Source organism: Ahaetulla prasina, chromosome 16 (genome assembly GCF_028640845.1).
Source record: "Ahaetulla prasina isolate Xishuangbanna chromosome 16, ASM2864084v1, whole genome shotgun sequence".
Taxonomy (NCBI): domain Eukaryota; kingdom Metazoa; phylum Chordata; class Lepidosauria; order Squamata; family Colubridae; genus Ahaetulla; species Ahaetulla prasina.
This window is the reverse complement of record NC_080554.1, coordinates 2391946-2414558: the sequence shown is the minus strand read 5'-3', so window position 1 is coordinate 2414558 and position 22613 is coordinate 2391946. Positions and strand designations below refer to the sequence as shown.

The following is a 22613-nucleotide window of genomic DNA, read 5'->3' as shown; positions in this document are numbered from 1 at the left end:
CGGAGGTTCGGGGTGTTTTGTGTTGTTTTTTTTAAAGAAGATTTTGCACAATCCTTTGTGCAAAACGGTATAAAGTGAGCAAGGGGTTGGACTGGAAGACCTCCGAAGCACCTTCCAACTCTGTTGTTCTGTTAAATATTTCAGGAATAAGAGACAGCGTCGTTCTGCTGGGTGGGAAGCAGTATTGGCCAAGGGTGAAACTCTTGGCCCACTCTTGAACTTAAAGCCTTCTCCCAGCTTAAATAGTTAAAGCCAACAACTTCATTGCTTTCTGCCTATATAACAAGAATCTCACCAGGCTGTTTGCCTTCCCTGGGAACCAACAGATAAGGCTCCCCTGGATCCTTGAGGCGGTCAGGCTTCCCTGCCTTTTGCAGCTGCGCGATGAACTCCGAGCTAGTTCCCTGCTTGACCCCCACCTTCCAGTTTCCCTTATTCCCTCCTCCGTCTCGTCTTCCTCTCCCCGCCAGAAAATGCTCCGGCTCTCCCCGAGAACGAAGCGAAGGCTCCCCTAGCGATGGGCTTCCCGATACCTAGCTTAGCATTAATTGGTGTCTATTTTGTAGGTCCGTCCGAAGTGTCGGCAGCTGTAAGGTTCACCAGGAGGCCCACCTGTCCTGACGCCTCGGTAGCGGCCAGCATGCACACCCCTCCTGTTCCACGACACAGGAAGAGCCACAGCCTCGGAAACAAGTGGGTGTTGTGCTCTGTACTAAAACACGCAGCTTAGCTAGGTGTATTTTGGGGGGTTTTTTTTAAGGCAGCCACTGGAAACTTGCTGCAGCCAGCCTCCTCCTCCTTAGGAAGCCGTCTCCCTTTCTCTATAGGTAGTCCTCGACTTAAAACAGTTCATTTTAGTGACTGTTCAAACTTTAACATTGCCCCTGAAAAAAAAACAAAAAACGACTGACTTACGACCCGTTTTTGGCTGGTTTTTATAAACCTTTGTTAGGTCGTGCAGCGCAACAAAAGTCTCACTCAGCGACTGAAATTTGGGGCTCAGTTGCAGTCGTAAGACGAGGACTCCCTGTAGTTAACTTTGCAAGGATTCCGGTTCCTTAGTAACACATTCGTCTTAGAATCCCCCTTATCTGGTCTTGCAGAAATTCTGCTGCAGTGACACTTTTTCTCAGTGAAAAATAGCAGAAAGAGCTTTAATTTTCTTTGCCACCCAAGTCAAGGGTGGCTCTTCCTATCTTATGGGTTCCAAATTGGCCTGAAAGAAATCAGCCTTCCCGTTAGGAATTCGTGCCTTCAGCTTAGTGTTAGAAACATTGCTTTCCCAGCATTTAGCCAGCGGAACGGCTTGCCACCAGAAGTTGTGGGGGCTTCATCACTGGAGGTTTTTAAGAAGAGACTGGACAGCCGTTTGTCCAGAATGGTAACGGGCTTCCTGCTTGGGCAGGGCGGGGGTTGGACTAGCAAGGTCAACTCCCATCTCTATTCTGATGGATATCATTGTGAATTCATATTGACTCAAGTATGAATTCAGGGTTGCCGAGTCTTTTAACGTTCCTCTCTGACGAAGCAGCCCTTGCAACTGTCTTAGAAAAAAGAACTTCCCTCCCTGGAAGGTTCTGAAGAAGAGATTGCACGGCCGTCCATCCGTCCGTCCAGTATGGTACGGAGGTACTGTTTTGGTTAACTCTCAAAAGGTAACAGTTAACGGAGTTGGGAGGGACCTTGGAGGTCATCTAATCCAACCCCCTTGCTCGCTCAGGAGACCCGTGCTAGGGATTCGAACTGCCGACATTTCTGATCGACAAGCTCAGCGTCTTAGCCACTGAGCCACCTAGTCAGGTCTCTTGCCTGAGCTGCGGGTTGGACTAGAGGACCTCCGAGGTCCCTTTCAACTCTTGTCTAGATTTGACTTAAGTCCATGTCTATAAAGTCCATTGTCCAGGCAGGCAAAATCTGAGCATGATCAGCTGTTACCAGATGACCTAAGAAAATGTTCCCTCTTTTTTCCCCCTTTCTTTCTTTCTTTCTTTCTTTCTTTCTTTCTTTCTTTCTTTCTTTCTTTCTTTCTTTCTTTCTTTCTTTTCTTTTTCCCGTTTTTCCAGTATGATGTGTCAATTCAGTGTAGTAGAAAGTAAAAGCGCCACCTTCCCAACAGAGAAACAGCGCCACCTGCTGGACGACAGTGTCCTAGAATCTCACAGCCCTGTCAGGAATCGCCCGCTAAATTCTGTTTTCACCAATGGTGTTTCCCTCGGTAAGTATTCCGAAGGGTGGCTTTGGGAAGCTCCCGCCTGCCCAGCTCCTCTTGCTCTGGAATCCAGAGGGGGCCCTCGGGATGACCAAATAATTGGGGGGAAATAAAACAAGCCCTTTCGCTCGGGAGGGGGAGGGGGGGCTGGGTCCGCGAGAAAATGTTGGTGGTCCGCAGAAAAATTATTTGCATTTTTTATATTGCACTAAATCAGGGGTCCTCAAACTATGACCTCTGGGACAGTTACGTGCAATCAACGTTTATGTTGCTGCAGAGGGTCTTCCCCCTTCGGGGTCTTTTTGTGTGGGTCGGAGGGGGGCAGAAATTCCGACTTGGGGTCTGCTTTGGCCTCCTGGTGGGGGGCTTTGGGCGAAGGCTGGAGGGAAGAGCCGCTGGTGGCGAAGAGCCGGAGGGCCTCGTTCCAATGGGACTGCATCATAGCCTGGAATTGGCTGACCATCTCAGCCCGCTGAGCCTCCAGGCGCCAGTATCTGGCCTTGCACTCCCGCAGGTCTTCCCTCTGTTTGGAAAGCCTATGCTCCTAGTCCTCAGTGAGGTGCTTCTGCTGAGCCTCCTTCTCGGTCAGATCCAATTTGGATGCCTTTGAATAAAATGCATTCATTGGAAAAGGTGCTGTCAGATCCCCGGTTTTCTAACACCCTAGATTTACACAATTCGCATCTATCCGGGTTTACACAACTCTCCTACGAACCGGATAGCTTTAAAGTACATCTTAACTCATCGGAGAACATTACAGGAACATTCAACTCCTTGGCTGAGGTAACTCCACAATAGTGATAGACTCTTGATCTTTTCTTCACGGACGCACACACAGCCCTTTAAATACCTCTTGTGGCCGTGGCCACGGACTCCAAAGACTTAAGATTTAAATCCTGGCGTTTCTTCAAGTCTTCGTGGGACCCCCCTGCGACGACATCGCGCTCCTCCCCCTCCCCCATACGGTAGACGCGATCAACAAATCCAAAATCTAAGCTGCAAAACCATTGTTCAACGTTCAACTTTTAAAGCCCCTTTTCCGGTGAATTTAACAGGACTGCGTTGTCTTTTAAAGACCTTCATCCTATATTCAGATGACCGTCTGTACAAAACGGGATATCCTCTTGGTTTGCCATGACACCAAACCCGACAGTCTCCCTATCCTCTTGTCTCGATTAATGGAAGACGGCAGGTTGAGAGCCGCTGTGATAAAATATAGCGGTTGAGGCTTGGAGCAACTTCCGTCTTTGTGCTGTTCGTGGCAGCTCTGTGGTCAAGTTGAGAAAACGCAAGTTTAAATCATCTCAAAAGCTTTTGTTCAGAAGGCAGGAGAATGCAAACCACGCTCCTAAGAGTGATACTCTTAGCAGGAAGGTTCTCTTCCATACTTAATGGAAACAGAGGCTGGCTGCATATATAGAATAGAATAGAATTTTTTATTGGCCAAGTGTGATTGGACACACTTGTTAAAAAGAAATTCAAAGGAGAAATTTCCTGACAGGGAGAACAATTAATTAACCAAGGGAACCGCTTGACTCCAGAAGTTGTGGTTTTCCCCATCACTGGAGGTTTTTTTTTTGGTTTTTTTTTACAAGAGATTTGTCCAGAATGGTTTAAGGTCTCCTGTCTTGAGCAGGGGGGGTTGGACTGGAAGACCTCTGAGGTCCCTTCCGGCCCTATGGTTCTATATTCTAGACGGTAGAATTAGCAGGCAAGACAGTGTTGGTTGAGAGACCTTGGTGTCTTTGATGGCTTGGAGTTGGTCTACTTATAGTGTCGTGTCCCACTCCTCCTCTGACGGCCAGGTCTGGGAAGTCTGTATCAAGCGTGGCCACGAAGCCTCTGCAGCTTTGCCAAATTCCTGTCAGAGTTCTCAGGGGAGGCGGGAATCCAAGGTGTGACTTCAGCAACCAGATGAGACTTTGCCTGACTCAAGGAATGCCAAAAAGCAGATCCTTTATATAGGCCATGAGGTGTGGCTCCATGACTCAGCACTTATCCAGGCCTGCCCCTCCCTTCCTTTTGCTGACGTCGCCTCTCCATTCTCCGGAAGCAGGGATCTATCCACGTTTTGTCAGCTGCCGGCAATTCTAGCTCGTGGCTGACTTCTTGCTCACACGCTGGGGTGGGGGGGGAGGTTTATTTGCTCAGTCTGTCCGGGCATGGTGCCAGGGCTGGGGGTTGGAGGCATGCCAGGCCATTCTTCTTCACTATCAGTCTCTGGCTCAGATAACAGGAGATGGGAGGGGCCCGGCTGCGGAGAGGGGGGCGGGCGAGGCACAACATATAGCATGAGTTTTGGATTAAACTACCGGTGAAACAGGCAATGCAATTACCGTTGAAAAACTTAAATGTGGAAATGTGCTATCATTCCATATCATCAATCAATCAATCAATCAATCCCAAATGCTGGTCATGTTGAACAGTTCCCTAGCCACCACATCAACATTTAGATTACTGCTAATTTAGCCTTCTTGGAACAGAGAAAGGAGGGTTGAACGATACACCTAAGCGATAGACAAACCAAAAATCCTACATTACTCCGTTTGAAAAAAAAGAAAGAAAAGAAAATCCATTTCATCGTTAGAAGACTCAACGTTAAATTCCCTTCCGGTGAATTTAACGGGATTGCATTGATTTATTAAAAGAGACCCTCATTCCATACTCAGATAATCATCCGCTTGGTTTTCCATGACGCCAAACTGCTAGTTCCTGTTCTCCCATCGATGAAAATAAATTCTAACATCTCTTTATTGTCTCTCTTGTCTGTGGATGAAGGGGGATTCCTTTTATTTATTTATTTACTGAAACCCAGAGGTAGTTGCATTAAGCTGCGAATGTCTTTATTTTCAATAAATCGAATTTCCCCGTGCAACAGGGCGAAAATAAGGAAAAGTTTTAAAGCTTCTTTAAAAATATTTGTACGTAGGGGAAATTGCAGCCTTTTGGGGCTTAGCGTTTCAACCGCACGAAACCGTGTATCAAGATCATTTGGCTTCTCTAAGAGACACGACAGACTGGTTTTGAATTATTATTATTATTATTATTTTTCCCCTTCCCGCTTTAAACTGTTTGCCCTTTTCTTTTGCAGAAAGCAGCGAAAGTTCAGAATTCAGCGAAGAGCCGTCCTCGGGGCTGGAAAGGTGAGCTTCTCTTTAACTCTGAATGGATGGGACCTAGTTGCATTTTAACCGACGTCTTGGATAATCTGAATTACTTGGATTCGGATCCGTGGGGTTACGCAAAGAAATCGGAACATTTTCTTTATCGGGGGGCTGTGAATGTACGGTGCAATGGTTTTCCTCGTGTGCCTCCAGCAGCAGACTAGATTTTCCAGCGGCATCAAGCTTTAGAATAAATATTTCCAAACCCGCTTTAACCAGAGTGCACAATTTCTCATTTGCTCGCGCCAAAGGTAATATTTGATCCTTGTCGAACGGGACCCACAATCTCGCTCGTGTTTCCTTCTCCACTTGTATCTGGGCTCCAGGGGAGCCCCCTTTGAGTAAGACCTTGGTGATTTTAGATTTATTTCTTATACCGGAGTTTCTTTTCTGCCTTCTAAAATCTTGACTTTGTAAGCAGGAGCGACAGGCCTGAGTTTGATTTATTTTTTTTTTAATTTGAAATATCGAAGTTGTGCCCAAGTACCTTTTGGAATATGAAGACGGGAACTTCCAGTTTCCTCAAGTTCTGGATTTTCACTTCGGAGGAGAATTAATTGAACTTGAGATATCTGCCTCGATTATTTTATTCGGCAAGGGATCAGAATTTTACATGTTGTATTTGGGTAGCTAAGTTTGACTGGCGTGTCTGAGATTGGAGGAGGGCTTTTTATAGGTTTACATTATACTTAACAAATCTAGGTTCTTTCGGTTTTCTATTAGGGATTGTTGTATTACATTTCCGTAAGAAGTGCGTATACATGGTGGCATAATATATCTTGCCACGTATATCCCATCGTACGTTCAAATATTAAAATGCTCTTTTTTGGTCTGTGAAGAACCTGCTCATCTCGTCCAGCTAACGATCGTTTGCCTTGGCGAGGTGTTGCCTAAACAGCTGCCATTTTGATCTCAACTCCAACTCAGCTGGAGAGGGAATTCGGTCACGGTGCCTGGCTTAGTTAGCATTTATTCTTCAAATGCCACACAACCAAGGGTGGGTGGAGAATCATACGAAAGAACGGCATCACTTGTGGATCCGAATCTTGATTTCTTCAAAGGGAGGAACCAGCTCTGCTTACGATCAAGGCCGTTGACTGTCCTTGGTTTATTCAGCGACAATAAAGCCGCTCCCACCGTTCATTCTTCGCTCAGAATTGTTCTTCGGAAGTTTTGGTGTGGTTTTGTTTCCTGGATATTTTTCTCAGCTTTGCACTCAACCCGACTGGGCAAATTTTCTTCCCACCCCCCCAAAAAAAGCTGTCTTATTCCCAAGCTGCTCTTCCAAGTCCTTGGGAAGCTTAGAAGTAATTAAGTCACCGAGAAACAGTTTCAACAATTCCTCCCTTTCTTAACGGACGTCCGATTCCAATTCCGTCCCGGTGCTCCTTCTTGCTTAGTTTACACATTAGGTGCAAAACGTGAGGACACGGCAGTGATTCTGTTGTGTTCGGCCCGCCTTTTCGTGTGTGTGTAATTTTTGGGGAGGTTGCCTCACGATGTGCCTGCTAACTAAAAGAACTTAACGTGTGAATTCGTAAACAGGGGTCGGTTGTACGCCACGCTGGGGCCCAACTGGCGGGTGCCAATACGGAATTCACCCAGAAGTCGGAGCTGTGTCTACAGGTACAATTAGGTGGTGGGTCTGTCTTATCTCTGGACAATGGTGCCAAATCTTATTCTCCCCCCCTCTCTTTCTCCCCCCACCCACCCCTTGCTAATTCAGACCTTATTTTCAAAAAGCATTCTCATTTTTGTTTCCCATCTGCGCAGTAACTTCCTTCTAGGAGGGAGGGTATGCCGAGAGTTGTTGGGTTTTTTTGGGGAAAAAAAATCCTTATTTTTACTCACTTCTATGCTTTTTCACCTCCACGCCTCCAGAGAAATAGGATTGCAAATGTTTACGTGCAACATCGCATATAAACATGCGGAATAAGAAAGCCCAGTTAGACCTCTTTGTCATATTTGATAAAAAAAAGTATAGAGTTGTCCAGATTTTTTTAAGCACCTTTAAAACCCCGTGGATTTTACCAGTGGCTTCTTAAGCAGATTGTTGTGTCTTGCCCGCCCTCAGAGCAGCCGGGGCCTTCTTACCTGCTCCCCAACACTGAGGAATGTATGCCTCCCGGCCCAAGTCCTGGCTCCATGCCCCCACAAACTGCAGAAGAAGGAGCATCTCCCTGCCCCAGCCCTGACTCCATGCCCAGGCAAACGGAGCAGCTAGACCCCTCCCCCTCATCCACAGCAGGTGAGCCTGAGGAGGGTTTACTCCCAAGAACAGCTGATTGGAGTAATCCTCGCATCAGAAGATTGGAGAGGCGGAGGCAACAGAGGGAAGGGAGGGGCAGGCCTTAATGAGTGCTGAGTCATGGAGCCACACCCCATGGCCTATATAAAGGAGCTACTTTCTGGCAGTCTCTGAGTCAGGCAAAAGTCAAACTTATCTTGCTGAAGTCACTTACTGGTCTCCTGCCTGCTCTGAGGACTTTGCTAGGACTTTGGGCAGAGCTGCAGAGGCAAGCCTGATTCGGATTTCCCGGACCCAGCCGTCAGCGGAGGAGTGGGACACGACACAGATGCTTTGAAAAATTGCTGTGCCGGTCCAAAAGAAGTTACACGTGAACTTCTGTCTAAAGATCGAAGCTATCTAAATTACACATAAACTCAGATACTTGTAGAGAGTTTAAGTTTAAATTAGATAGGCTTAATATTTATCTTTCCGATAGGTTTAATTGTCTTGGGAGTTTAATTATCATGGAGTACAGTGGACTAGACTCGGCCTCCGGTGCTAAATCAGATCACTAAATTGGCGACCGTGCCTCTGTGCTTTCCGATTTAGCGACACGTGATTATCAGTGGGGAAAAAACGTGATGCATTTCGTTCAGAAAAAAAAAAAAGGATCTAAAATAACCCCCACAAAGCGTGCAAATCACACTTCACCTAACAGGGAAGCGAAATAATTTGGGTTTTTCCTCAGACTTGTTGCACGTGGGACGAAGTTGAGACGTACGTATATCTGACTTAAGAATAGTAGCGGTGTTGTAAATCGTCCTAAGTCAGTTTGTCCGAGGTTAGCCAAAAGAGAACCTGGGTTCTTCGCAGCGCCAGTTTATGCAGCTTCCTCTGTTCCTCTTCTTCTTCCTCCTCCTCCTCCTCCTCTTCATCATCATCTTCATCATGATTTAATTCTTTTGCTGAGCTCAGCTTCTGGCAAGGCTTTGGAGATGCCTCCGGCAGTGAAGACGACGTGAAAATTCATGAGGGAGAGAAAGATTTCCCGCCACTCTCCAGCCCATTTCCCATTTCAGTCCTTATTTTGTCTGCCTTTCGTTCATTCCCTTTTATCTTTTGAATAAATATTCCCAGACACCTTTTACCATTTTCTATACTCCTCGTCTTGGCTAGTGTGCTAAAAAACATTGTTGTTGTTGTTTTTTACTAATACACCCTCATATGATGCTGTCAATTGTCTCTTGGTTAATAGGCAAGTTCCTATCGGGGAAATATCCCTCGGTCACCGTTGAGTGTTGGTATATATTTAATAACAGTTGCATCGGCTCATTAAACCATTCTACTTGGCAAGGTGGGAAAAGTTAGGATCTAGTTGGCGTCACAGTCGATGGCTTTGTCTAACCTATCAACCACAGTGTCGTTTGACCAGTGGCTTCTTAAGCAGATTGTTGTGTCTTGCCCGCCCTCAGAGCAGCCGGGGCCTTCTTACCTGCTCCCCAACACTGAGGAATGTATGCCTCCCGGCCCAAGTCCTGGCTCCATGCCCCCACAAACTGCAGAAGAAGGAGCATCTCCCTGCCCCAGCCCTGACTCCATGCCCAGGCAAGCAGACAGCTAGACCCCTCCCTCATCCACAGCAGGTGAGCCTGAGGAGGTTTACTCCCAAGAACAGCTGATTGGAGTAATCCTCGCATCAGAAGATTGGAGGCGGAGGCAACAGAGGGAAGGAGGCAGGCCTTAATGAGTGCTGAGTCATGGAGCCACACCCCATGGCCTATATAAAGGAGCTACTTTCTGGCAGTCTCTGAGTCAGGCAAAAGTCAAACTTATCTTGCTGAAGTCACTTACTGGTCTCCTGCCTGCTCTGAGGACTTTGCTAGGACTTTGGGCAGAGCTGCAGAGGCAAGCCTGATTCGGATTTCCCGGACCCAGCCGTCAGCGGAGGAGTGGGACACGACACAGATGCTTTGAAAAATTGCTGTGCCGGTCCAAAAGAAGTTACACGTGAACTTCTGTCTAAAGATCGAAGCTATCTAAATTACACATAAACTCAAATACTTGTAGAGAGTTTAAGTTTAAATTAGATAGGCTTAATATTTATCTTTCCGATAGGTTTAATTGTCTTGGGAGTTTAATTATCATGGAGTACAGTGGACTAGACTCGGCCTCCGGTGCTAAATCAGATCACTAAATTGGCGACCGTGCCTCTGTGCTTTCCGATTTAGCGACACGTGATTATCACTGGGGAAAAAACGTGATGCATTTCGTTCAGAAAAAAAAAAAAGGATCTAAAATAACTCCCACAAAGCGTGCAAATCACACTTCACCTAACAGGGAAGCGAAATAATTTGGGTTTTTCCTCAGACTTGTTGCAAGGCGACGACGTGCGGTGCCTTACTTAAAAGGCTTCCCAAATTGGGACGAAGTTGAGTAATACGTATATCTGACTTAAGAATAGTAGCGGTGTTGTAAATCGTCCTAAGTCAGTTTGTCCGAGGTTAGCCAAAAGAGAACCTGGGTTCTTCGCAGCGCCAGTTTATGCAGCTTCCTCTGTTCCTCTTCTTCTTCCTCCTCCTCCTCCTCCTCTTCATCATCATCTTCATCATGATTTAATTCTTTTGCTGAGCTCAGCTTCTGGCAAGGCTTTGGAGATGCCTCCGGCAGTGAAGACGACGTGAAAATTCACGAGGGAGAGAAAGATTTCCCGCCACTCTCCAGCCCATTTCCCATTTCAGTCCTTATTTTGTCTGCCTTTCGTTCATTCCCTTTTATCTTTTGAATAAATATTCCCAGACACCTTTTACCATTTTCTATACTCCTCGCCTTGGCTAGTGTGCTTAAAAAACATTGTTGTTGTTGTTTTTTACTAATACACCCTCATATGATGCTGTCAATTGTCTCTTGGTTAATAGGCAAGTTCCTATCGGGGAAATATCCCTCGGTCACCGTTGAGCGTTGGTATATATTTAATAACAGTTGCATCGGCTCATTAAACCATTCTACTTGGCAAGGTGGGAAAAGTTAGGATCTAGTTGGCGTCACAGTCGATGGCTTTGTCTAACCTATCAACCACAGTGTCGTTTTGAGCACTGCCATCAGCCAAGAAAAGTTATATTTTATGTCCTCCCCCCCTCCTTTGTCATCCTTCACTTAATGGGCTTCCGTTGTTATTGAACTAAAAGTACTTCTGGAAGAGAATATTTGTATCTCAGAGTTGAAATGAGGGGTCCTTGATGCTCTCTGTGCTCGGGGCTTTTCTTGCAGGCGTTTCATGACCCAACTAGGGAACGTCATCAATATTAATAAGGAGTGGGGGGTTGCAGATAGGAAGGATCCTTGGTGCTCTCTGAGCTTTGTTGGTTGTTTGCTTGGAGACATTTCATTGTCTCCAAGTAATGTCACCAGGAAACAAACGTACCCAAATATCTTTTCAACAACAACCAGTGCCCAGATAAGTTGAGAGTAACACCAAGATTAGCACTAGGTACTAGATCCGTGATGGCGAACCTACGACACGTGTGCCACAGGGGGCATGCAGTGCCATATCTATGGGCACACGAGTATTGCAGTAGCTCAGCTCCAGCTGATTTTTGGGCCTTCTGGGCCCACCACCAGGCCCAGGGTCTCTGGGGTGTGTAGAAGGCTGTTTTAGCCCTCCCCAGACTCCCAGAAAGGCTCTGGAGCCTGGAAAGGGCAAAAAACGGGCCTACCAAGCCCACTGTGCCATCGTGTGCCAAAAGCGGGGGGGGAATACAGGGGGGAGGGTTGCGTGACCATGTGCGGGGCAGGTGGGGCGTGGGGGCACATTGAATTACAGGTGTGGACACACACACGTGTGACACCGCCCCGCTTTTGGCGCACAGTGGCAAAAAGTTTAGCCATTACTGTACTAGACCAATAATCAAGAAGTGAACAACCAAGGAGCTACCAACTCAGACAACGAAGGCAACAGTAAACAAAAGCCTGATCAAACTCCAACCAAGGACACAAGTATATCAAACCGAGAGCAAATCCCACTTCCTTTCTAACACTGATGATGTTACCTGGTTGGGTCATGAAATGTCTGCAAGGAGACCACCCGGCTCCGAGAGCACTAAAATACCAAGTCAAAGGCAGTTCTTCAAATAGGGAAGAAGACGAGAACTTGGAGGGTCCATGCTTAGAAGAAGACAGGTTGCACCAGCCAAAGGGTTCCATCAATATCAATTCCATACGCCGTCATGACGTAAGAACCATTTCATTTCTGCTGCCCCTACAAACTTTTCTACGTCTCTTGGTGTTCAGCCCAGCAGGTGCCTGCAGCTGCAGATCAGGGGCTTTCATGGGTGTTGTGACTATGGAAGGCCCCCTGAGAAGAAAGACGTTGCTGAAGGAAGGGCGGAAGCCTACGGTAAGCACGTCAAGTATGCTCGGACTGTAGCAAAGGCTTGGATGCCCATCGTTTACAATGGGCAGAAGTGTCTCCGTTTCGGTTTCAATCGACGGAGGAACATTGGTAGCTCCTTCAGTTGAGAAGTTGATGGTGGGTGGAAGAGTAAACCTAATTGTACCAATAGAGGAGAGATTGTGTAGATCCAGGCTGACATGAAGAGTCCTTGGGGCTCACTTGGTTGTTTTCTTGTGGACACTTCATGACCAACGTAATGTAACAACATCATCAGTGCTACCCATCACCGCCAGCACTGATGAAGTTACCTAATTGGGTAAGGAAACGTCCGCAAGGAACCGGCCAACGTCCAAAGAGCACCAAGGACCCCTCAAACTTACCTGCCCTTATAATGGTTGTACGTGAACTTGGGGTGACACCCACATAGGCTCTTTTACTCTCCCCGATAAAAAGTGAGGAAAGATACAGCAACTCTCTTCTCTTTTCCATGTTTTGATTCAGAAAAAGGAGCGATGGGGACCCCTTTATGCGGTCGGGAGCAAAACACTAAAAGCATAGAAAACCGCTGAAAAACGAAACTTTTAACGTGGTTGACGGTTTAGTCTTTCCCTGATTTCAAGCGCTTCCTTCACGGCAACGTTTTTGCCTTGAAGGTTCAAAGTTTCAAAATGGAGCTTTGATAATTTCCCAGTTTCGGCTGAACATTTATTTATTTATTTATTTATTTTATTAGATTTTTATACCGCCCTTCTCCCGAAGGACTCAGGGCAGTGTACAGCCGGAATAAAATACAGAATATATACAATTAAAAGAAATTAAAAGAAACTATTAATAAACGGCCGATAATTTAAAAAATTTAAAAATTTAAAATCTCTAAAACCCCAATTTAAAATCAACTATTTATGCCAGTCCTGCTTGAGTGAATAAATATGTTTTTAGCTCACGACAAAAGGTCCGAAGATCAGGCACTTGACGTAAGCCAGGGGGGAGTTCGGGGGAACATGGCGGGAGAGGAACCGGGTCATAAGTAAAGTACAGGAAGTCCTTGACTTCCAACCGCAATTGAGCCCTAAATTCCTGTTGCTCAGTGAGACATTTGTCAAGTGATTGTAAATTTCTTTTAATTGTATATATTCTGTATTTTATTCCGGCTGTACACCGCCCTGAGTCCTTCGGGAGAAGGGCGGTATAAAAATTTTATGGCCTTCCTTGCCACAGTGCTTAAGGGGAACCCCTGCAGTTGTTAAGTAAATCCGGTTTCCCCTTTGGCTTTGCCCGTCGCAAAAGGGGTTCACGTCACCCCCGGGACACTGGAACCGTCATAAGTACGTCCATCAGTTGCAGTGGTGAAATCTGAACCGGTTTACTACCGGTTCGCTGGCTATGCATTTGCACTGCGGCGCGCATGCGCGGTACACCTCACGCATCAAACGCGAGGTGCGCGTGTGGAGCGCACATCAAAAGGAGGCATGGAGTAAGTAGAACAGCACGGGGGTGGGTGGGTGATCAGCTGTAGTGCGCGATCTTTTTTTGTATTTTTAAAAGCATTTTTTTTACAACCTATTCGGCTGAAGAGGTTGTAAAAAAATGCTTTTAAAAGTACAAAAAAAAAAAGGCTCTGATGATCTGATGCTCAGCTGGGCATGGGGGGGGGGGGAGTGCTGGGATTTTTGCTACCGGTTCTCTGAACCACCTACCGCCATCGCTACTGGATCAGCCGATCCGGTCCAAACCGGGAGCATTTCATCCCCTGGTCAGTTGCCAAGCGTCTGAATTTCCTATCACGTGACTGAAGCCGATGTTGCAACGGTCATTAGTGTATAAAAATGGTCGCAACTCGCTTTTTCCGAATCGTCGTAACTTCAAACTCTTGTTAAGTCAAGGACTTTTGTAAGCTTTTGGCTTTTTACAATTCCCTTTCTTTTTTTTTCTTTTCTCTTTTCCCCCAGCTGTCTTCCTGGACCAGATACTGGATTACACTGTCGGGATCCACTCTGATCTATTTCGGAGCCAAGTCCTTAAGGGGCAGCGAGAGGAAGCACGTAAGAGAAAACGGGGATTATGAGTTTGTGAGATGCGTTAGTGGGCGAGGATTTTCGAGTGGGGGGGACACGTCGCAGCCCCTCCAGAGGAAAATTCCCACTTCCTGGATGGTCGCCAAAGCCAACTCACCGCTTATTTTTATTTGACTTTCCGTTTCACAGTATAAATCGACTCCCGGAAAGAAAGTTTCCATCGTGGGCTGGATGGTAGCCCTTCCTGATGACCCGGAACATCCTGATATCTTTCAGCTGAACAATCCAGATAAAGGTTAGCACTTTTAGTGGGACTTTTAGAGAATGAGGTTGCGCTGAGCGACAAATAAGCAAGACCATATTTTTGTATATATTTTTTTAAAGAGTTCTCGAAGTTGAGCTGTTGAATCAAAGCTCCGTGAAAACATTTCATGAGGCTTTAAGGGAAAAGTTAAGGTTCCCCTCGCACATAGGTGCTAGTCGTTCCCGACTCTAGGGGGCACTGCTCATCTCCATTTCAAAGCTGAAGAGCCAGCACTGTCCGAAGACGTCTCCACGGTCATGTGGCCGGCATGACTCAACGCCAAAGGCGGACGGAGCACTGTTATCTGGTGTAGGATCTCCTGCTTGGGCAGGGGGTTGGACTAGAAGACCTCATGGGTCCCTTCCAATTCTATTATTCTGTAAACTCGGGTTCTTGTTCCCTTTCTTTTACTGTTCAGTTGATCGTGCTATTTGTCTGGAATGGAATAGAGTCTCCTACTTGAGCAGAGAATAGAATAGAATAGAATAGAATTTTTTTGGCCAAGTGTGATTGGACACACAAGGAATTTGTCTTGGTGCATAGGCTCTCAGTGTACATAAAAGAAAAGATACGTTCATCAAGGTACAACATTTACAACACAATTGATGATCAATATATCAATATAAATCATAAGGATTGCCAGCAACAAGTTATAGTCATACAGTCATAAGTGGAAAGAGATTGGTGATGGGAACTATGAAACGATTAATAGTAGTGCAGATTCAGTAAATAGTTTGACAGTGTTGAGGGAATTATTTGTTTAGCAGAGTGATGGCCTTCGGGGAAAAACTGTTCTTGTGTCTAGTTGTTCTGGTGTGCAGTGCTCTATAGCGTCGTTTTGAGGGTAGGAGTTGAAACAGTTTATGTCCAGGATGCGAGGGATCTGCAAATATTTTCACGGCCCTCTTCTTGATTCGTGCAGTATACAGGTCCTCAATGGAAGGCAGGTTGGTAGCAATTATTTTTTCTGCAGTTCTAATTATCCTCTGAAGTCTGTGTTTTTCTTGTTGGGTTGCAGAACCGAACCAGACAGTTATAGAGGTGCAAATGACAGACTCAATAATTCCTCTGTAGAATTGGATCAGCAGCTCCCTGGGCAGTTTGAGCTTACTGAGTTGGCGCAGAAAGAACATTCTTTGTTGTCCTTTTTTAATGATGTTTTTGATGTTAGCTGTCCATTTGAGATCTTGCGATATGATAGAACCCAGAAATTTGAAGGTTTCTACTGTTGATACTGTGTTGTCAAGTATTGTGAGAGGTGGAAGTATGGGAGGGTTTCTCCTAAAGTCTACCACCATTTCTACGGTTTTGAGTGCGTTCAGTTCCAGATTGTTTTGGTTGCACCACAAGGCTAGTCATTCGAGGGTTGGAGTAGAAGACTATTACGATGGATTGATCACATTAATCATAATGACGGGGATGTGTTTACCTTCAAGATGCCATTTTTTAGCGCTGTTGTTGCCAGCAAATCGCAAAGACCTTGGTTTCTTTTCTTTCTTTTTTTCCCCTCTTTTTTTTTTTTTTTTAATTCTGCAGGCAATGTTTACAAGTTCCAGACCGGTTCCAGGTTTCACGCAATATTGTGGCACAAACATCTGGATGATGCCTGCAGAAGCACCAGGCCTCAGGTAGCCCATCTTCTACTTGATTTTAGTTTGTAAGCGAAAGAGTGGAGATGTTTTGCTAAACTGGGTTAGAGTTTAGCAAACTTCCTGAGAATTTTTTTTTTAAATCCAGGTTCATTTATTCCCATTTCCCAAAGTTGTCGTGTAAGTCAATCTCTAACCCAAAAGCAGAGAGAAAAATGAGAACACAAAAAATTGTGGTTGTCTCTTGGATGTAGGTGAAGTCTAGGAGATACATGAAGTAAATTTCGGATTCTTCACCTTGCTAAATCCAGAAACAACATCGTATTGGATTGGAGTCGTACCTGCTTAACTCAAGCACTGATGCTGAGTGGGACAAACATTTGTGATTGGTTCATCTCACGCGTCAATCCTCATAGGTAACGTGAGGTGGACCAATCACAGATGATGGTCATCGGTGCAGCCACTAATGACCATCATTTGTGATCGGTCCACCTCACAATTGGATGTATAGTGCTAAGAAGTGCTAAGAAGCTCCCAATGTTTGTAATTCAAATTTTTGTAAGCCAAAAGATTGTAATCCAAAGGTTTACAAACAAATATTGGGGTTAAGCTGTTTCTCCTTTTTAATTCTACTCTTTTTTAATGTAAAAGCTGTATTAAAAAAATTGATTTGACTTGCCTTGCTTTGGCGTGATTTGACTTCTACTTGACTTCTTGACTTCTACTTGACTTGACAGAAGTTGACTTTTCCTTGACTTCTTCTTGAATTGACTTTTCCTTGACTTCTTCTTGACTTTTGACGTCTACTTGGGTTGACTTGATTTTTATTTGATTTATACTTGACTTCGTGACTTTTACTTGACTTGATTTCTACTTGAGTTTGACTTGACTTGACTTCTTGACTTGACTTCTAGGTTACTCAACTTGACTTTGACGTGACTTGATTTTTACTTGACTTCTTCTTGATTTGACTTTGACTTGGGTTGACTTGACCTTGACTTCTTGACTTGTATTTGATTTGACTTGACTTTGACTGGACTTGACTTTGACTTGACAACTTATACATGACTTCTTGACTTGACTTCTACTTGACTCGACTTTTACTTGACCTCTACTTGACTTCTATTTGACTTGTTTTGACTTTTACTTAACTTGAAGAAGTTTCTTGCGAGGATCTTCCATCTATGGACCATTTATCCAGAACGTTTCATTAACGACGATATTTTTCCTTGATGTTCCAGGTACCTGCCAACCTTATGTCATTTGAGTAACCTGCTCCAGTGTGCGGTATAACGTCCGGTGCCAAACTGCAAGATGGGAAGATGGGTTTCCATTGAAGCAAGGAGGAAAGACTTCAGAGCAAACCAGCTGTCTCTCCCAGAGCGACTTCAGCACTTTTCTACATAACTTGAAAGTAATTATGATACAGCTTCTAGAAACAGAAACGTGAATGTTATCCTTGGGACAGGATCTAACTCACTGCACTGATGAAAGAGAGGATTTGGACTGTTTGGAGATGCAGCCTGACCCATCACAGAACCTTTGGGTCCTTAACACTAGCCGTGGAGGTCCCAACGGCTGTGGATTTTTGTCCTGCCACAAATTTACCTGTCACATCTCTGCAGATGTTTTTTTTTTAACTGCTCTTTTTACGGTCAAGCTGCTTTATGTGACTCAAGAACTTTTAGCCCATGTTGGGTTTACACTTATTTCTAATGCACAAAACAACAAACATTTGACAGTGTTAACTTGCTGCAGAGGGTCAACTAGAATAGAACAGTTGTGAAAAAAACATTTTTATAACCTTAAGTGCACTGAGCTGCTTCGCCCTGCTGGCTGCCTCAGATTTTTGTATCAAACTTAGGGAACGCGACTGACGTCCCGAACCGAAGCTCTTTGGGAAATGTGTATTTTGGCACAAGATGAAAAAAAATATCACCTGTAATTTTTCTGTTTGTAACTCATAATTAATTGTGCTGTATTTTGCGGTGGTGGTTATGCTTTGTTGTTTTTTAAGTTAACTGGAGGTACCGCTAGCAATGAAGGGACTAATTGCTGCTGAAATACGGTCAGTTTTAAGGCTTCTTCTGGGTTACTTATCTCAAAGGAAAGATTTGCCTTAAATTGTTTGGCTTGGGGGGCTGAGGCGGGGGGAGAGCTGTTCATTCAAAATGTCCCGCTGGGTGAGCTTCTCCTACATCCCACAGCTGGTTTTAGAACTTCCTGATCCCAGGAAGCATTTGTTGAGGGGGAAAGTATTAATATGGACTCTCCTTCCCTTGTTTCTGCTAAAAGAGAGAAGGTTTTCACCAAACACAAAAGCCAGCGTTCTTTTAAGCAAGGTAGACTAACTAAAATGTCCCCCCCATTTCTTGATTTCCCAACCATGCCTTTCAGCGAAGTCAGGAGCTGCTTCTTAGAGGCAGCCAAATGACCCAGCTGCTTAATACAGATGTGGGGAGCCCGTGGTCATTTTGGATAAACAGCACTCTTTGGCTTGAAAGACCAGCATCCCGGCTACTGATCTGACTGTATCTTGGTTCTCTTCCAAGCCGTTGTTTACTTTATGCTAAATGTCTCCGCCGTTAATGATTGTAATGCATTTTTAAGTGTCCCGCCGTATTGTCTGATCTCCTGTTCTGAAGAGCGAAGGAAGGTAGAGAAATTCTTGGATTTGGACAGGTAATGAGAAAAACGCGTCTCGGCCCCCAGCATTTACCCCCAATCCTCGTTTTCTCTCGCGGCGAAATTGTTGGAAGCCATTCGAGCAAATGGTGGGTTACAAGTTAGGTAGTTGCGGTAGAAGTTCAGGACGGGCACATAGGTAGGGGTTTCCTGATGTAGCCTCCGTTGCAATTCTGAATGTCTGCGGTCCCAGAATGATTATTCCGGAGAATACATCACTTCTCTGGATTTTCTGTCAAATGGCTTAATAACAACTCTGTGTAGGAGCCTGCGCCATTCACCCGGAGCCTTTAAAAAGCTGCATAATGACAATTAAAAATCTGGCTTCCAACCCGATTAACCCAGCTAGGAAATTAATTGCATCTGGCAAATTTGGGTTCCAATTGCATTAATCTCCTTTCGCAACTCTGCTAAAATTTCAGTGTCTCTATTTATTTATTTATTTTTAAAAAAATAAGCTGCTGAAACGCCTTCTGAGAAGCAGTCAAGCAAACAAGAAAACTTTTCTCCGTTATGAAAAACCGATTTGCAACAAAAGGGAATCGTGGTTGGTTTGTTTTTAATAACAGAGGGATGAGGCTGTTAGCAAGCTGTGATGAGACAAATGCAAATCGGCATTTAGTCAAAAGGAAAAAAAAATTGGTACAAAAAAACAAAACCTGTTGCTTAGAGAATAAAATACAGACAGCGGGCTCCTATTACAAAAAAAAAAATCAGGTTTTTAATTGCCCAGAATGAATTCCTATTTACACCAAGGATTGGACTAGTGCAATAAAATTAACCCCATTCGTAAACCTTTCTGGACTGACTTGGAGATGAGCAAGTTAATTGAAGCTAAACGATTTAATGGCAACAGCCCAAGCCAGACACTGTTTTAAACAAATTTATGAAATTGTACGTGCGCTGAACCTTAGTTAGTCTGACTTCCCAGAAAATAAGTTCAGGATTTGATTGTCAAATGCTTTCAGAACGAAAAATTGATTATTGATTTACTGGGTGAGAAAGGAAGGTGGGGGGGAACTCCACTCTAAAAATGGCCCTGTTTTAAAAAGTGGTAAGTACCGGCATATTCTCACCATCCTCCATCATTTTAGTTCGTCCCTTCCTGTGAAGAGTTTTCGGGACTGGAAATCACTACTTTTTGGGGTGTTTTTTTTTTAAATGACATTGGAAAATGTGCTTGTTCCGGCGTAACTCTCCATTGTAAAGAAAGAAACCTGCAGGCGTTTGCAGAGAGAAGGCCAAAATGTTGAAAGTCCCTCTGCGACTCTGTATTTGGAATGTTTTTCACTTAAATTTCGTTTTTTTAAAAAATAATAATCATTTAAAAAAAAAATAAGAAAAGAACCAGTGTTGCAAAGGAAGACCTGCCACAGTTTTTGACTTTGGTAGAGAGCTATAGAAGCACTGTAACCCATATAAGCCCGGAGAAAAATGTACAGTAATGATGGCGTAACATGGTGCTTCATTCAGCAATACAGGCAGCAGGGTGGTTTGAAAAAAGTGAATTAAATGAGTAATAGAACAGTGTATTCTTCTTCTTAGCATAATCCACGTTTAAATGGTAATTGTCCTATGAAAAGCATGAGGATTTGATAGCTGCTTTTTTTTTTAAAGTGTTTTGTTTTTATCGTGCATCTTTGACTGTGAATTAAGCGGGTGCATATTGGTACTACTTTAAAAAATCGGGTCACCCCCCCCAAGAGAAGGCACCACGCCCTCCTTATCCAGAGCCCCTCCCCCACGTCTCTGTCCAACGACGGATCTGGCCAAAGCTCGGTCAATGTGAAGTTTTCCGCTTTGGAAAGGACCTTCGGAGCCGGCGTGGATGAGACGGTTCCCGTGGGCATCACACAGGGTGGGAGATGCACTGAGGCTGTGCTATAGGACTATTACCACAGGCGTGAAAAGAGTACATTTTCACACACACACACACCACCCATCTCTGTGGAGCTCCTTCAACCGGAGGCGCCTTCTTCCCGGCCCGGCGAAGCAAAAACGGGTCGAGGTGAAGATGCCTTTGGTTGAAGGAATGGAGCTTGGCGCACGTGTGGATATATGTCTGTGCTCCAAGGGAGGTTATTATTTTTTATTTTATTTTTTGCCTTGTACACCTTCACCTACCCTGTCCAGCCCAGGACAAGTCGCCCTGTGGGACTGACCGCCGTTGTAGCCATTTTTGGGAATATGGTCCCCGTCCCTTGACTTCCACGATGACAATTCGTGTAGCAACATTCATTCATTCTTAATTTATTAGCTCGTGTAAACTTAGTGCCAAAATGCATGGTGGACTGGTTTTTTTTCTTCTCTCTCCCCCCCCCCCCCCCAAAGTAGCACTCGATGGAGGCAGAAACCAGAAGTTTTCAGAGGTTTTGGCCTTTGTGGTTTCAGCCCATTTCTAGATTTTGGTTTTATTTCGCTCAGTGAGACCCGTTGCACTATTTTACTTTATTTCCCACCCACCCCCTCACGTCCCCTTTAGCCATATTTCCAGCGGTCCACTGCATGGGATTTTATTGTAAAGGCCTTTTCTCTCCCAAGCCTTGTGAATTGTCTCCTTCCGGATAAACTTGTTACATTGCTAATAACTGTTTCACTAAATAAAACAAAAAGTTTAATGTAAAACAACATGGCTCAGTGTTTTTTCTTCTTTGAACTACAATCCAGGAGCGCTCAGGCAGTAGCTTTGACAACAAACCAATTTATACCAAATATCTAAACTAAACTAAAACTAAAAATCTAAAAAACTAAAACACTAAAACGAAACAAAAAAACAAACAAAACGAACACAAGACACTATAAAACAAAACACACACACACTAAGAGACACACACACTAAAACAGACACATAAACGCCCTGCCCTGCCCTGCCCTGCCCTGCCCTGCCCTGCCCTGCCCTGCCCTGCCCTGCCCTGCCCTGCCCTGCCCTGCCCTGCCCTGCCCTGCCCTGCCCTGCCCTGCCCGGCCTGTCAGGTCAGAGGACAGGGGTCAGAGGACACAGGTCAGGTCAAGGGTCAGGACAGGGGTCAGAGGTCAGGTCACAGGACAGGGGTCAGAGGTCAGGTCACAGGACAGGGGTCAGAGGACACAGGTCAGGTCAAGGGTCAGGACAGGGGTCAGAGGTCAGGTCACAGGGCAGGGGTCAGGTCACCACCACCCCTCTCTCCTCTCTCTTCCCCTACAAGGATACTTTTGCTCCTCTCACATCCCACAACACGTCAAAGAACTCAGCACAGGCAGCCCAGAGACCAGTTTCCTGGGTCCGATGTATACGACGACGTCAACCACAACTGTACACATTTCCACCCTTTTGAAAAAAATTTGACCACTGCAAGAAAAACGGCGCCGCACAGAATGTTGCAAACTACCCCCAAATCCATTCCATACACATTTCCAATTCAACAAGACTGTTTCTGATATTAACAGCACTGGTCAAAAATGGAAGGACTCTCTAGTTCACATTTTCTCCTTTTTTCTTGGTCCTCCAGTCACCGACTTCCTCTCCGCCATCCGTTTCTCGGCCTCGGTCAGCGTTTGCGGATCAAAATGTCCCAGCTATCCTTCCAACGTAGAGCTTGTAACTCGGATTTTGAGAGCGCCGGTTCTCCGTAGGTGAGCGGGCTGAACGTGTGGTACGTAAGGTAGACGGAAGACATCCAGGCCACCACCAAAGCACTGTGCATGCTCTTGGAAAGCCTGGATCTGTGGGAGAGAAGAGACACACACACAAAAAAGGAAATCGAGGCTCTAGAAAGAAGGCAGAGAAGAGCAACCAAGATGATTCGGGAGGCTAAAGCAGCGGAAGAACGGTCGCTGGAATTGGGTAGGTGTAATTTAATGGAAAGGAGGACTAGGGGGTGACATGACAGCAGTTTTGATCCAACTTGGATGTAATGTCCTTAAAACAAATCAAAATGAAGCTCAGTAGTGCGTGTGGCCTCCACCTGCCTTTATGACCTCCCTACAACCGCCTGGGCATGGCTCCCGATGAGGTGGCGGGCTGAGCGTGTGAGCAAAGGTAGACGGA

General features: G+C 45.2%; 2 protein-coding genes across 15 annotated transcripts in view; one reads left to right on the top strand and one right to left on the bottom strand.

Moving 5' to 3' along the window:
* Window positions 1–21248, top strand: part of RALGPS1 (Ral GEF with PH domain and SH3 binding motif 1) — a 135183-nt gene extending 113935 nt beyond the window's left edge. For 7 of the 12 annotated variants that reach the window (XM_058159665.1, XM_058159671.1, XM_058159667.1 and 4 more), the window contains 9 exons: window positions 567–693; window positions 2064–2215; window positions 5301–5352; window positions 6919–6999; window positions 11891–11996; window positions 13943–14035; window positions 14198–14303; window positions 15849–15940; window positions 17143–21248. In XM_058159665.1, the coding sequence (XP_058015648.1) occupies window positions 567–693; window positions 2064–2215; window positions 5301–5352; window positions 6919–6999; window positions 11891–11996; window positions 13943–14035; window positions 14198–14303; window positions 15849–15940; window positions 17143–17172 (839 nt within the window). In that variant the 3' untranslated portion in view covers window positions 17173–21248. Of the gene's footprint in view, window positions 1–566; window positions 694–2063; window positions 2216–5300; window positions 5353–6918; window positions 7000–11890; window positions 11997–13942; window positions 14036–14197; window positions 14309–15848; window positions 15941–17142 lie in introns of those variants that run through there. The other 5 variants (XM_058159666.1, XM_058159669.1, XM_058159672.1 and 2 more) reach the window with 5 other exon arrangements.
* POMT1 (protein O-mannosyltransferase 1) overlaps window positions 1–22613 on the bottom strand; it is a 50489-nt gene that overhangs the window by 2668 nt on the left and 25208 nt on the right. Inside the window, exon 20 of one of the 3 annotated variants that reach the window (XM_058159657.1) lies at window positions 21561–22288. The exons of the other annotated variants lie outside the window; for them this stretch is intronic. Coding sequence (XP_058015640.1) covers window positions 22114–22288 — 175 coding nt within the window. The 3' untranslated portion in view covers window positions 21561–22113. Of the gene's footprint in view, window positions 1–21560; window positions 22289–22613 lie in introns of those variants that run through there. 3 annotated transcript variants of the gene reach the window in all.